The 12939-nt window shown below is 46.5% G+C and overlaps 1 protein-coding gene across 1 annotated transcript; it reads left to right on the forward strand.

Moving 5' to 3' along the window:
* Positions 1-5093: 5093 nt before the first annotated feature.
* LOC127226840 (alpha-2-HS-glycoprotein-like) lies at positions 5094-11482 on the forward strand. Its single transcript, XM_051190960.1, is given in 9 exon segments — positions 5094-5336; positions 6899-7009; positions 7350-7434; positions 7750-7913; positions 8981-9028; positions 9030-9083; positions 10470-10553; positions 11163-11445; positions 11448-11482. Coding segments are annotated over 9 exon segments (1062 nt in total). The 5' UTR covers positions 5094-5123; the 3' UTR covers positions 11468-11482.
* Positions 11483-12939: the final 1457 nt, after the last annotated feature.

A 12939-nucleotide genomic window follows, 5' to 3' on the forward strand; every position in this document is an offset into this window, starting at 1 on the left:
GGGAAAGCCAGCAGGAGAGGTGGGCGTGATGCTTGTCAGTGACAAGAAATTTCCTGGAAAACATTTAACTAGAAATAGTGTAATCATTTACCTCTTATTTACCTTCTAAACCTGAAGTTGAGACAATGTCAATACCATCCAAGTCATTACTAAAGTTTATAGAGGCTTTTATTTTTTTAGGGAAAAAAAATTATTTCTATTTTTTTTCTGACTTAGATTATGTGGGCAAACTCAACCTCTTTCCACTGTTAACCAAACTCACTGAACTTTTATATTCCTTTAGCCTCCCCCATCCTTAAAGCCGTGCTAAGAAATTGCTAGCTGATCAGTAGTGACCAGGAGCCAAAGCTCCAGCTTCCATTGGGCTCTAGAGCCTTCTGTTTTAAGATTACTAGTAAGGCAACATGAGTGGGCTAAATCCAGGCTCTCCTTTTTTGATGTGTCAGCAAGATCAGGTTCTAGAACCTCCCTGAGCCTCTGCTTCTTCTGGTGTAAAGGGAGGGTAGAAACAGCACAACTCTCCTTTGTCTCCTAAATGAGGAAAGAGAGGATGCTGGCTGCCTGTGGCTGTGAGATGCCTTCCTCTGCAGCCTCACAGCTCATTTTTTGACCCTAAACTAACTGCCTGCCTGCCTCCCTTCTTTCCTTCTTTCCTTCCTTCCTTCCTTCTTTCCTTCCTTCCTTCCTTTCTTCCTTCCATTTTTCCTTCCTTCCTGCCTGCTTCCCTCCTTCCCTCCCTCCCTCCCTTCTTTCCTTCTTTCCTTCCTTTCTTCCTTCCTTCCTTCCTTCCTTCCTTCCATTCTTCCTGCCTGCCTGCCTGCCTCCCTCCCTCCCTCCCTTCTTTCCTTCCTTCCTTCCTTCCTTCCTTCCTTCCTTCCATTCTTCCTGCCTGCCTGCCTGCCTCCTTCCCTCCCTCCCTCCCTTCTTTCCTTCCTTCCTTCATTCCTTCCATTCTTCCTGCCTGCCTGCCTCCCTCCCTCCCTTCCTTCTTTCCTTCCTTCCTTCCTTCCTTGTGAGCTGGAGCATGTGCTAGGCATCAAGGCCACTCTGAGTAGAAAGCCTTCTTCCAAACAAAAGAGAATGGAGACTCCTGCCATTTCTTCTGGGGTCAGGTACAACCAGCTGCATGAATCATGGTGTTGCTGGGACCAGGCTCACCTGCTCACCAGCTACAGACAGCAGCAGTGGTGGTGACAATGACAGTGCCCCTTGGGAAAAAAGAAAGAAGGGAGAAATGAAGAAAGATCTGTTGAGATCCAGAGGGTGTTATGCTGCTCTGTATGCACACCCTGCCTCTTCACTAAGGCCAGAGAGGAAGGAAGAGCCTGTAGCTCAGAAGTGAAGGGGAGCAATCCCTGGGTAGCACCTCCTTAAACCTGGTACCTTCATGTCTCCCTTGCCTCCGTTCAGTCTGACGCTGCTCTCCTCACATGTCCTCATGCAGCCTTCTTTTCCATGCAGAGCTGCAGACCCAATGTGATCATTAGGGCCAGATCACTGGCTTTAAATACTTTGCCTCTGTGGTCAGGCCCGTGTATCCACCTGTGGCACGCCGGCATTGAATGTAAAGGGCTCTTCAGGTAACTGAGCAGTTTCTTCTGAAGCAACTGGTGCTGAATTACCTTCCCTAGATACCTGATGGACCCTGGGATAAAGGCTAACTGGCATCCTGTTGGTTGATGTTTTATGTCGGAGAACTAAAACCCACTCTCACTATGTATAATAATGCATGCACTAACAGCACAATGATTTTGTTCAATAACCTATGGTTTCTAGCAGATCAAATGTTGCTGAGCCCAGTACCATGGCAGAGAACATTCAGGATGCACAATGTCTTCTCCTCCCTCTGTGTCCAGGCACCTAACTTCATAGATAGTGTATGCCTTCTCAAAAATGTTTGTTCTTTGAACATAGGAGGGAAGAAATATCATGTTTATCAGAAGTTAAAGTGCTTCGTGGTGCTTTGGCCCTTTAGGAACCATAAAAGGCAAGACAAATGGCTGACCCATGATTAACCCAACACTGATTCCCCATGGCAGCTAATCAGTCTCCTGGCTTTTGCTGGCATACTCACATTCATGCTCTGGTTTGTGAGCTATATTTCTAACTATCCCCCTGCCTCACTTGGGTATTTCACCCCCTCCTAGAACTACCTTTCTATACTGAGGCCCCGGGCAGACCTCTGAAAACTCTAGCCCTGGATTTATACCAGGCCATATCTCACAGCTGTAAATATTGAATTCTCATCTATCCATCCTCTATATAGCTATCTAGCTCCTCATCTTCTCTCCTCTCCCTTTTATAACTAGGGATTGAACCCAGGATTTTGTTCCATGCTAAGCAAATGTTCTACCATTGAACTATGTGCCCAGCTCCTTCCTTTCTTTCTCCCCCAGAATCACATTAAGTTCCGAACAGTGTGACAATTAACTCACTCTGTAGCCCATGCTGGCCTTTAATGTGTAATCTTTCTGCCTCGGCCTCCCTAGTAGCTAAGATTAGGATTAACAGAGTTCTGTCACCAGGCCTGGTTTAAATACTAAACTCTGTGTTGGAATGATTCAAGCATAGCACCTAGTTGAATGACTCCCTGGTGACACATAGAGGCCCTGATACCATCCCTAACTTCTGTCCTGAGGTCTGTGTCATCGTTAGCTCTGCCTACTACCCTGCTGACACCTTAGGAATCTCAATCCTGATGCTTAGAACCAGTTTCCCTCAGCAAGCTTTACCATGCTGCATTGTATTTAGTGTGAGCACAGAACACTGTTGCCTTATAGCAACATGAGTGCTCAGGGGGAAAAGTGCATAGAGCCATTAAAATAACACAGGGACACAACAGAACCACACGATGTCCTCACAAACATGCTTTTAAGTCTCTTTAATAGCGTGGAACAACATTCATGTTATAATGCAAATGGAAAAAAAATAAACAGCTGTACATTCAATTTGATCTAGGAAAATGAGGCACGTAGTTAAGAGCAATTTCTTCCTCTTCTTTCCCTGCATCCCTGGGTGATAGTCAACCGCTAGCTTATGCTACAAACAGTGTTACTGTTTGGTACGTTGCCACCTTGTCTTTTTCTTCATGCAAAATCATATTTTAGTAGACTTTAGATCTCTTCCCAGGCACACAGGTGCGCACTGGGAGATGCCCCTGAGTGGCAGGCTGTGACTTCAGGGGTGCCCATGCAGGTGGGCATGAAAGCTGCTATTTAAAACTTCCCCATTCTTCTTATGAACATAGAAGCCACATTGCTCTGGGTGTAAAGGAGGAGCTGAGGGAAGACCTGAAAGGCTCTAGTGGCTGGGATAGGGAGCTCCAGGTGGCTGGAGCTGACAGGTGGCTGTGTGTCATGGGTGAAAGCAGAGAGAAGGAGCATGCTGCTCACAGGTATAGAGCCTGCATTAAAGATGATGCAGGTTTACCTGGCAGAAAGCTCCAGGACAGGGTCTTACAGAGCAAGCAGAGGTGTACACACCTTCACCTCTGACTTACAAAATACTACCATAAATTATCCCTCTTCACTCCCCGCTATTCTAACCCCAACAGGGAACAAATGACATTAAACAGGATAAGTTTCTATCCAAGGGTCTGAGAACTGGGTTGTGTGAAAGAGAATAGATTAGGTTTGCACAAAAGATGGTTCTAAATCAAAAACTCAATTGAGCTGTGGAGGCTAAAGTTGTGGTTTATATGCCCAAGCCTGTAACTTATTAATTACTCCTCGGTTTCCAAATCATCAGTAATGTTCAGACTAAGTATTTTTAAGGAAAAACCTAGCCCTCCCAAAGAGCTCCTATGTCATGTCCTTAATTAAGATCACACATAGTTAATGGGATGTTGGCTCTTCTAGATGAGTAGCTAGATGTCTCTGAGAGTTATGATCCCACCCCCAGAGGACCCAGAGTTCCCATTCAGTTCTGTACATGCTTGCATAGTTGAAAGCAAATGTAAAATGGGCCATCTCAGCCACTGCCTCTTCCCTATCACCCCTCCCTCACCAACCACACACATTCTATCCCCTACAAGTTGATGCCTTTAAGATTTCCTACAGGGGTTTTCTCTTTTTCTTCTTCTGTAACAAGTTTTTCCCCTCGAGGCAACATCAAATCACAGGGCAAGCCCTCCCAAACAGGACACTGACTCTCAGCATTTGAAATGGCCTCTGTGGGAAGGTTTCTTTGCTCTGGGTCCTTGCATGGCATGTCTGAAACCTGTCACTGTCCTGCCCATACTCCCTGTGGGTCATGTCGTCTGGGGCTGTCAAAAGCCACAGATACACTATCAGCTTGTTCCAGCTGCAGAAAGGATAGTGCAATCGAGTGTATTCATAATTGATCTTGCAGTAGACAAGTGTGTTCATATTTGCCCTTGAAGTAGACAAGTGTGTTCATAACTGCCCTTGCCTGGAATACCAGGGTCCAACCCAGCCAGGGGCTCATAGTAGACCAGAATACTACTACACTGCATTTGTGATTTGTGCCCTGGCTGGCACCACAGTACTGTTGGTGCCAAACAGCTATCCAGAAGTCACAGGCAGGCCCTGGTGGTGACATCTGCAGGAAGTGGGGAGGGGGATCCATACAGCTCTGCTGGTCATACCCGTCCCTGCCATAAGAACTCCGTTCTTCTTACCGAAGACCTGCCATCTCCCATGGCTCACTGTTTCTTCCTGAAAGGGATCTATCACCACCATTAAAAGATTTATCAGATTACTACATAGTGCCCTTCCCATCATGGGTGCCATAGCCTACTCATATTCGGGTAGATAACTCTTCCTCTGCTGCCACCCCAACTGTACTTCCTCAGCTGCCCCCTCTCTCTGCTGTTATCACTGTGTTCCAAGCAGACTTTGGAACATCTTCCCCCCACAGCAGCATTGACTTTGGCAGATTTACTGGGGATGGCTGATGTCCTAACCTATTTGCTTTTCCAGGGCTGGTGTTTACAGGGTTATTTGGAACAAGAACAAAAATCATCCCATGCCCTTACGCAATTCCTTCTGCAGGCTCTCTCAGATAAATAAAGCCCTCTCCCCCTCCATTGGTCTAGCTCTCCAAGCTGATTATCTGGGCCAGTTCTCACATCTGTCCATCTTCTACTGTGTTCTGGAGCAGCCATGAAGTCCCTGGTTCTGCTCCTTTGTTTAGCTCAGCTCTGGGGCTGCCAATCAGCTCCACACATTACAGGGATGAGTTTTAAAGAAGTGGCTTGTGACGACCCAGAAGTGGAACAAGTAGCTTTGGTTGCCGTGGACTACCTCAATCAACATCTCCTTCATGGATTCAAGCACATCTTGAATCAGATTGACAAAGTCAAGATGTGGAATCGGGTAAGTGAGCCTACCATGACTGAGCTGTGTTTGGGGCACAATCCTGTGCCTCAAAAGCTAGCATCTCCTGGTGTTGCTAAAACCGTGGCAGAGACTAGTCTCCTTCCAGAAACAGGATATGGTAAAGTGGGAGAGCATGAGAGGCCACATCCATACTGTAGTCACAAATCTCACAGAGGATGCTCCATGTGGGAAGAAGAAAGGACTCAAGGACAGTTCACAGACCACAGGTGGAAAGTCGGACTTGCTGGGAAAACTTGGGCTCCCACTTTGCTGATTTGAAAATCACATATCTTTCTTTGGCTTCTATTTTATCTCTGATAAAAATAGGAAGTGGCATTTGACCAGTGCTTATGTGTGACAGCTCTTTAACACAGACCATTTCATTAAGCCCTCCCTTCCCGTTCCTGTTCCCTTTCCCTGTGTGGTAGTCATGTTGTTCTACAACAGATGTCAGATGCTATGGGCACTAGCACGTTGAAACCATAAAATCTCCAATATTTATCTGCTTTTGACATACAAAAGTATGGAAATTCCATATGGTTCAGCTTAACATAAAAGTGGGAAGGTAGGTTTGTGTTACAAGAGGCTTGTGATTTAGCAGGGAAAATAAAGTAAACATCAGGGTTCTCAGATTGAGGAATGACGTCCAGTATTGCAAAGGGATAGCTGATTTGAAACTATGGTTTTCCTGGGTGAATTTTAAGAGTACTGCAGTGAAAGGCATAATAAGGATATCTGTGCAGAATAACATGCAGTATGCATATTGGAGGGAAAGTCACAGGAGAGCATTGCACATTAAGCAGAGATTGAGGACAGCTTTCCTTGGGACTCCCACGTGCAGCAGGAAGCTAGCTCTGTCTCCAGGGAGTCGTTTGGGACATCCCTGTACTTGGTGCTTCTATTCCTGGCAGTGCTGAGGTCTTGGGCACAGCTGAAGGGAGAGGTAAACTGAGCTGGGCTGAGAGTATCCAAAAATTGAGACATTGTCAAGATGTGAAAAGAGGGACACATGAACAGGCAGAGAGAGTAACTGAACAACCCTCACAGGGTGTGCAAGTTGTCCAGATTGCTTCCACACTAGCGATGACAGTTTCCTGGCCTCAGAATAGACAGGCAGGAAGCACTGTGCATCCGAGGCCTGAGAAGACAGAAAATAGGGAAAGCCAAGAACATCCTCTAAGGGAAAGAAAACCAACAGGGAGAAGAGGAGGAATGTAGACGACTAGAGAGAAGAAAGGATGAAACAGAGGGAGGGATGGAAAGACATAGCAAGATAATAAAGTGTCCAAAGTAGCCCTCGGCACCACTTCTCCCATAAAAAGGGAGCTCAGAATGAGGACAGACACCCAGGCCCTCCACCCTCCTGTCCCCATGTCACATCTGCTCCATCTATAGTGAAAGACAAAAAAACAGCAGTGCAGAAATAGAGGGGGTTGAGGCCAGTGGGGCCCCTTCTCACTTCTCCCAGAGTCACCCCACACAAGCCCTACCAGGGTTTCAGCCCAGCTGACTCCCTGGCTGGGCTGGCGCTTGCTCACCTCTTGCTTCTGTCTCCACAGCGGCCCTTCGGAGTGGTGTATGAGTTGGAGATAGACACCCTGGAGACCACCTGCCATGTTCTGGACCCCACTCCCCTGGCCAACTGTTCTGTGAGGCAGCTGACCGAGCATGTGAGTACCAGTTTATGTATGCTACCTTATGATGGGTGGATGGGGCCTGGCCACCATGGTTCAGCAAAGAGCAGCCCCACCTGAGCCAACTCCTGGCAGCCATCTTGGCTAGCCAGAGCACAATTTCTAAAACTGCTATTGGACGGTGCCTTCTGGGAGTTGATTTTCGCAACACTTGAGCTTTCTTCTTGAAGCCCTCTCTGAAAGCAGATTGTACGACCTGTGAAGGTGATCTTGAGCAGGTTACCCCCTGCCCCCCACAGCCCTGCCAGGACGCTTCCCAGATGAGTAGTCAAAGCGCAGTGCTCCTGGTCATCAGCACAGGGTTCTTCTTTCCTAGGCGGTGGAGGGAGACTGTGACTTCCACGTTCTGAAACAAGATGGCCAGTTCACAGTGATGCACAGCCAGTGCCATTCCAATCCAGGTCAGATGATTCTTCTGCTTATTTCTACCTTGTAGAATGAGAAAGGAACTACTCGTTTTGAACTCAGATAATCCTTGCTTCATTGTCCAGGATTCTGGGTTTTGGGATTCTAACACCATATTTTTTAAAGGAGCTTTTCCTATGGGTGAACATTGGCCCTAATTGCTATGGCTTAATGAGGCTTCCCACAGCAGCTTGAGGGTTGAAAGAAAAGACTTGTTGCATTTGGAGCATGTGTACCCCTTTCTAAGTAAGCAAACAGTGGTGAGTGCCTTGGTGAACTGCAGTTAAGATCCCGTTCTTCTTTCTGTTCAGACTCTGCAGAGGATGTGCATAAGGTGTGCCCAAGTTGTGCAATCCTGATTCCATTCAATGACACCAGTGTGGTGCACACCGTCAAAGCAGCCCTGGATGCCTTCAATGCACAGAATAATGGAACCTATTTTAAATTGGTGGAGATTTCCAGAGCTCAAAATGTGGTAAAAATCTAAGACTCTTTTGGTAGATTTGGGCAGTTTGGTGGCCATTGGGGAATGTGGGGATGACAACCAGAAGACAAGGGGACATTCGTTGAAAACGCTGGGGGAGGGTCCTAGGACTGTGAGGAACCCCAAACTCTCAGCAGCACTGTCCCAAGCTGAGCCACATCAATGTAAGTCAGCCACACGAGCAGCTTCCATTCCTCTACTTACACTTAACAGCAGGGCTCTCTGTTCAGACATAGTAAATTCAGTGGGTGCCACACATTTACCAACCCACCAGTAACATCCACTGCCAAAGGTATGGACTTATTCATACTGACAGGCATATAATGGAAGGTTCGTATCTGCTTTTCAAGCCCAGAGATGCGGGAGCTTGGATGGGATAATCTAACTGTACAACAAAGGTTTAACTATTTGCATGCAGCAGAATTGTGATGTGTAAGAAACTTGGAAACCTGGAAGTCAGTCAGGACATACTTGCAAATACATTAATATGGGTGGTAATTCTATAATTCCTGAAGAATACCCATCCCAATACTACACCAAGTAATAGATGTACTGTGCTTGCAAGGCTCCAAGCATTCTGAGAAAGGAAGCAATGACTTCCATTCTTTCATCTAGTTTGTTTCTCCTTTTATCCTGCTATATGAAACTGACTTCTCCCTCCAGCCCAGAATGACCCAAATATTGGGTACCAATAGTTGAGGGCCAGGATATGCTGGGTTCCCATCCATGATTGTCTAAAGTTGGCTTTTGGCTTCCTGTTTCCTCTCTGAAAACTTAACCTGTGCCCTGAGTGATGGATACTTGCCAATCCTTTGAGAAAACTCATCTCCTGCCTCCACAGCTCAAACACTTCAGCACACACCCCTTCAACTGACCAGGGCCACACACATGGTCTGTGTGATTTGTGTTCTCTTAACCTATGCCAGACCATGGCCTTTGTCTCCCTCTCTTCTCCCCTCCCTCTCTTCTCCCCTCCTTCTTCCTTCCCTCCAACTTCTTCTTGCCCCTCTCAATTCCAGATCATCTTGCCTCATATGTGTTTCCATTTTTATTCTCAGCCTCTCCCAGTTTCTACTTTTGTGGAGTTTGTGGTAGCTGCTACTGACCTGTACTGCTCAAGAGGTTACAGATCCAGCCAAATGCAACCTGCTGGCAGAAAAGGTAAGTGGGCCAGACCCTGGGGCTCCTGCTACCAGGCAAACTTGGCTGGAACAAAGCATCTCTTTGCAGTTTACATCTTGGGTTTGAAGGAAGAAAGTTAAAAAAAAAAAAAAAAAAAGAAGAAGAAGTGCAAAATGTCCACTTGTGAGGCTGGAGAAATGGCTCAGCAGTTAAGTGCACATACTTCTGTTCATCTAGAGGGCCCGGGTCAATTCCCAGTCAGTTGACTCGCCTTCAAATCCAGCTGTGACACATCTGGTCTTTGCAGGTACCTGAACACATGATGTACTCAGGACACACACACACACACACACACACACACACACACACACACACACACACAATTAAAAATAATCAGATCGAATCTTAATTTTTTTAAATATTCACTAACCCACTTGCTATGGGGCTGGGCCATGCCAGGTCTTTTCTGGTGCCTCACCTCCCCCTTTAAGTGTAGTCACCAAACTATCTCGCCTCTGAGAAGCACATGAAGCATGATGAAAGACAGCAGCCAGTTCCCAGTGCAGTCTGATACATGTGGTTGCTGGTGTGTGGAGCTGCTGGATGGTAAGAAGTAGATTTCCTAGACACGCCTTTAACCCTTGGAAACACTGAGTCTTTGAACCAGTCATATCTATTTGTGGAGGTTCAGACTCAACAGAGTGTCATAAGTGTTTGACCAAAATATACCTGTAAACATGATGAGTCATCCGTAACTAATGGGACAAAGAAGGAGGATCCCAGTGTTTGATCAGAGTAAGTCACTGAACAATGTGTGGCACATAAGTGAACAGAAAATTGTATCGAATAATGACAGATGTGAGTAAAACATCCCCAGAGTAATTGGAAGACACGGAGCATCAAACTCATAGTCAAAATGACCTCAGGTCATAGCTTAAATTGTATCTAACAGAGTTTATTTCACACACACCCCACACACACCTGTGTTAGCAGGTGACGCTCCCTGTGTCGCCATCATCTCAAGGACACCAGACACATGTCCTCCCTTTCATAGTGTTTATATATATTCAGTTTTACTTGTAGAATTGAATTCCATGTGTTTTATAAGCAAAACCCAAAAGTTTCATTTGAAGCAAAGTTAGGGTTAATGTAAGATTTTTAAAGAAAGATTTAAGTGGGTATGTGTATGGAGAGAGAAGAAGAGGAGAGGGAGGAAGAGAGAGGGGAAGACTGACTTTCATTATTTAGGACATGTGTGTGGTTTCTCAAGAGAAAGTCGCCCAGAAATTATCAATTTAAAGGGTAAATTTAAAAGAATAGATTTAGAAATTCAAGTTTCTTTCCTTCAAAATTTTATACTATAATTGACTGGGGGAGAACCATCTTTATAACATTTAAAAATAACCCCTTTCTTCCTGAAAACAGCAATATGGCTTCTGCAAGGCAAGTCTTGTCCAAAGGCTCGGTGGCGAAGAGGTTTCAGTGGCCTGCAAAGTTTTCCAAAAACAGGTAACTTCATGGATCTTTCTCAGACAGTGGCCCCTTCACACTTCAGTCGGGGATTAGCAACAATGGGACACTTGCTGTCCTGTCCTGAGCCTCAGTGTGGGATGGAACAGCACAGTATGAGAACTCACCAACTGGGTGAGGCATGCATCAGCTGTGTTTCCCTCCTCTGCTCCGGTGGCTACAGGGGAGAACAGTCCTGGTGTGTAGTTGGCAAAGCCACCCTATTGTCTGTAAAAGGTGGATGTGCTTTTCCTAGTTACAGAGACCACAGAGAGCAAGTGGGCTGCTCTGGTTGGCAGCTCCCAGGTACTCATGGCAAAGGGTGAAGGTTTTCTACGGGTGGGGTGCTTGTGTATGGGTCTGTGTTTGTGGAAGTCTACTGGGACTATGGTAACACCAGTGAAACTGGAGCCCCACGGACCAGTAGCCTCTTCCTGTGAGGGTCCTGAGTGTCTTAGCAGTTCTTTTTAACTATATTCTTCCCAACTAACAGTCACTACTTTGAGAAGATAGAGCTGGGTACAACCCAGACTCCTGGGGAACCCTGTCTGAGAGGAGGAAACGATCTTGCCTAAGGAAATGAACCTCTCTCTCCCTGTGCTCCTACAGCCCCAGCCAGCCAGTGTCAACACAGCAGGCCCTGCACCTGCAGGGGACCAAACCGAGACTGCAGCCCTACCAGCTGCCCCACCAGCATCTTTGGTGGTAGGACCTATGGTGGTGGCAGTTCCTCCAGGACCTCCAGCCCACCGAACCCACCATGACCTGCGCCATGCCTTCTCACCTGTGGCCTCAGTGGAATCAGCCTCAGGAGAAGCTGTTGGTTCACCTAAGGTGGTCCAGCCTGGCACTGTGGGTGCTGCTGGTCCAGTGGCCCCCCTGTGCCCAGGCAGGGGAGACACTTCAAGATCTAGGCTAGACTTGAAGTGAGGTTTGGCAGAGAAGACATAGCTGCCATTTTGTCCAAGACTGGACATGAAGCTGGGGAGCTTGTCCATTGACAAAACAAGTATCACCTGACAGCTTGAATTCCGAGTTTCTCCTCATTCCTCAGAGAACAGGGGCAGAGAAGGGATGCCATACTTGAGGAAAGGCACACAGCCAGCAACAGCACTGCCACTGTTATGAAGACAAACTATTGCCATCGTTCCTCTGCCTTCTCACTGACTTCATAAAAAACAGTCGCAACTGCGACTTTGAAAGGTGCTCTTGCCAATCTTATATCTACCCATAAATAAAAGCGCCTGAAGGACCTGTCTTAAATAAGAAGGTTCTGAGGCAAAATGTGGTCAAAATCATGGTCTACTTCCTCCCAATCTCCTTGTGTGTGGTCAGTCCAACAAGCACACCAGTGTTGCTTTACCTACGTGAGAAGATAAGCAGGAGAAAAATCTGCTGGGTTGCAATAACCAGGAAAGTATGAGGCCAAGATGTGCTTGAAGCCCAGGGAGATGACCTCTCCTCATGAGAAAACAATTCTATTCACTGATGGAGGACCAAAATTATCCTTGTTTTGTTATTTATTTATTTATTTTTTGGGACAGGGTTTCTCTGTGTAGCTGGCTATTCTGGAACTCATTCTGTAGACCAGGCTGGCCTCAAGCTCACAGAGATCTGCCTGCCTCTGCCTCCCAAATGCTGAGATTAAAGGCATGTGCTATCCAGCCCAAAGACATTCTAAAGGAGGACCCAGTGCCTACACTTTGAAAAGACAAAATTGACTTTTCCCAACTCTTCAGGTAAGGAGGGATTGGTAATTGACGCAGGAATCTCACTTTCATTGGATTTGTTCAATGCACATGTTTAAAGACCCTCCTGATTAGGCTGTGGTGATGGTGATCCCTGTGCAAGCCCAGTAACCTAATCTCAACTCCCAGTGACCACACAGAAGCTACAAAGAGACCCAACTCCAAAGAGACCTACGTGTGTGTGCTGCATGTGCTTCATCCTATGATGGGCAGTGGCTGGTCTTTCTAGTTCACCTACTTAACACCAGAGTAAGAGGTCTGCTGTCAGAATAGTTACAGGAAGTCTGGGAAGATGACCTGTAAATGTCTGTAGACATTCTCAGGAACCAGATGGCATGATGGGATATGTAGTCCTCATGTAGCGTGACTCTTAGGCAGTGTCAGTTTTTGTTTTCATTAAGTCACTATGATACCTCACTCCTGGGCCTTTCCAGGCAGAGTTTTAATATGTAACACCCATTTGAGTGGCTACACTGAACCAAGAAGACTGAGTCAGGTATTGCTACTTGCCATGTCACCTGCCTCAAAGTCTTGTCAACATTACAGAGAAAGGATTGTCCAGAAAAGCAAGAAAATCACAGGGGTCACAGAAGCATGAAGAGGACATGGGCAGCTGTGCTGGGTACTGTAGGGAGAGC

This window comes from Phodopus roborovskii, unplaced genomic scaffold (genome assembly GCF_943737965.1).
Source record: "Phodopus roborovskii unplaced genomic scaffold, PHOROB, whole genome shotgun sequence".
Taxonomy (NCBI): Eukaryota; Metazoa; Chordata; class Mammalia; order Rodentia; family Cricetidae; genus Phodopus; species Phodopus roborovskii.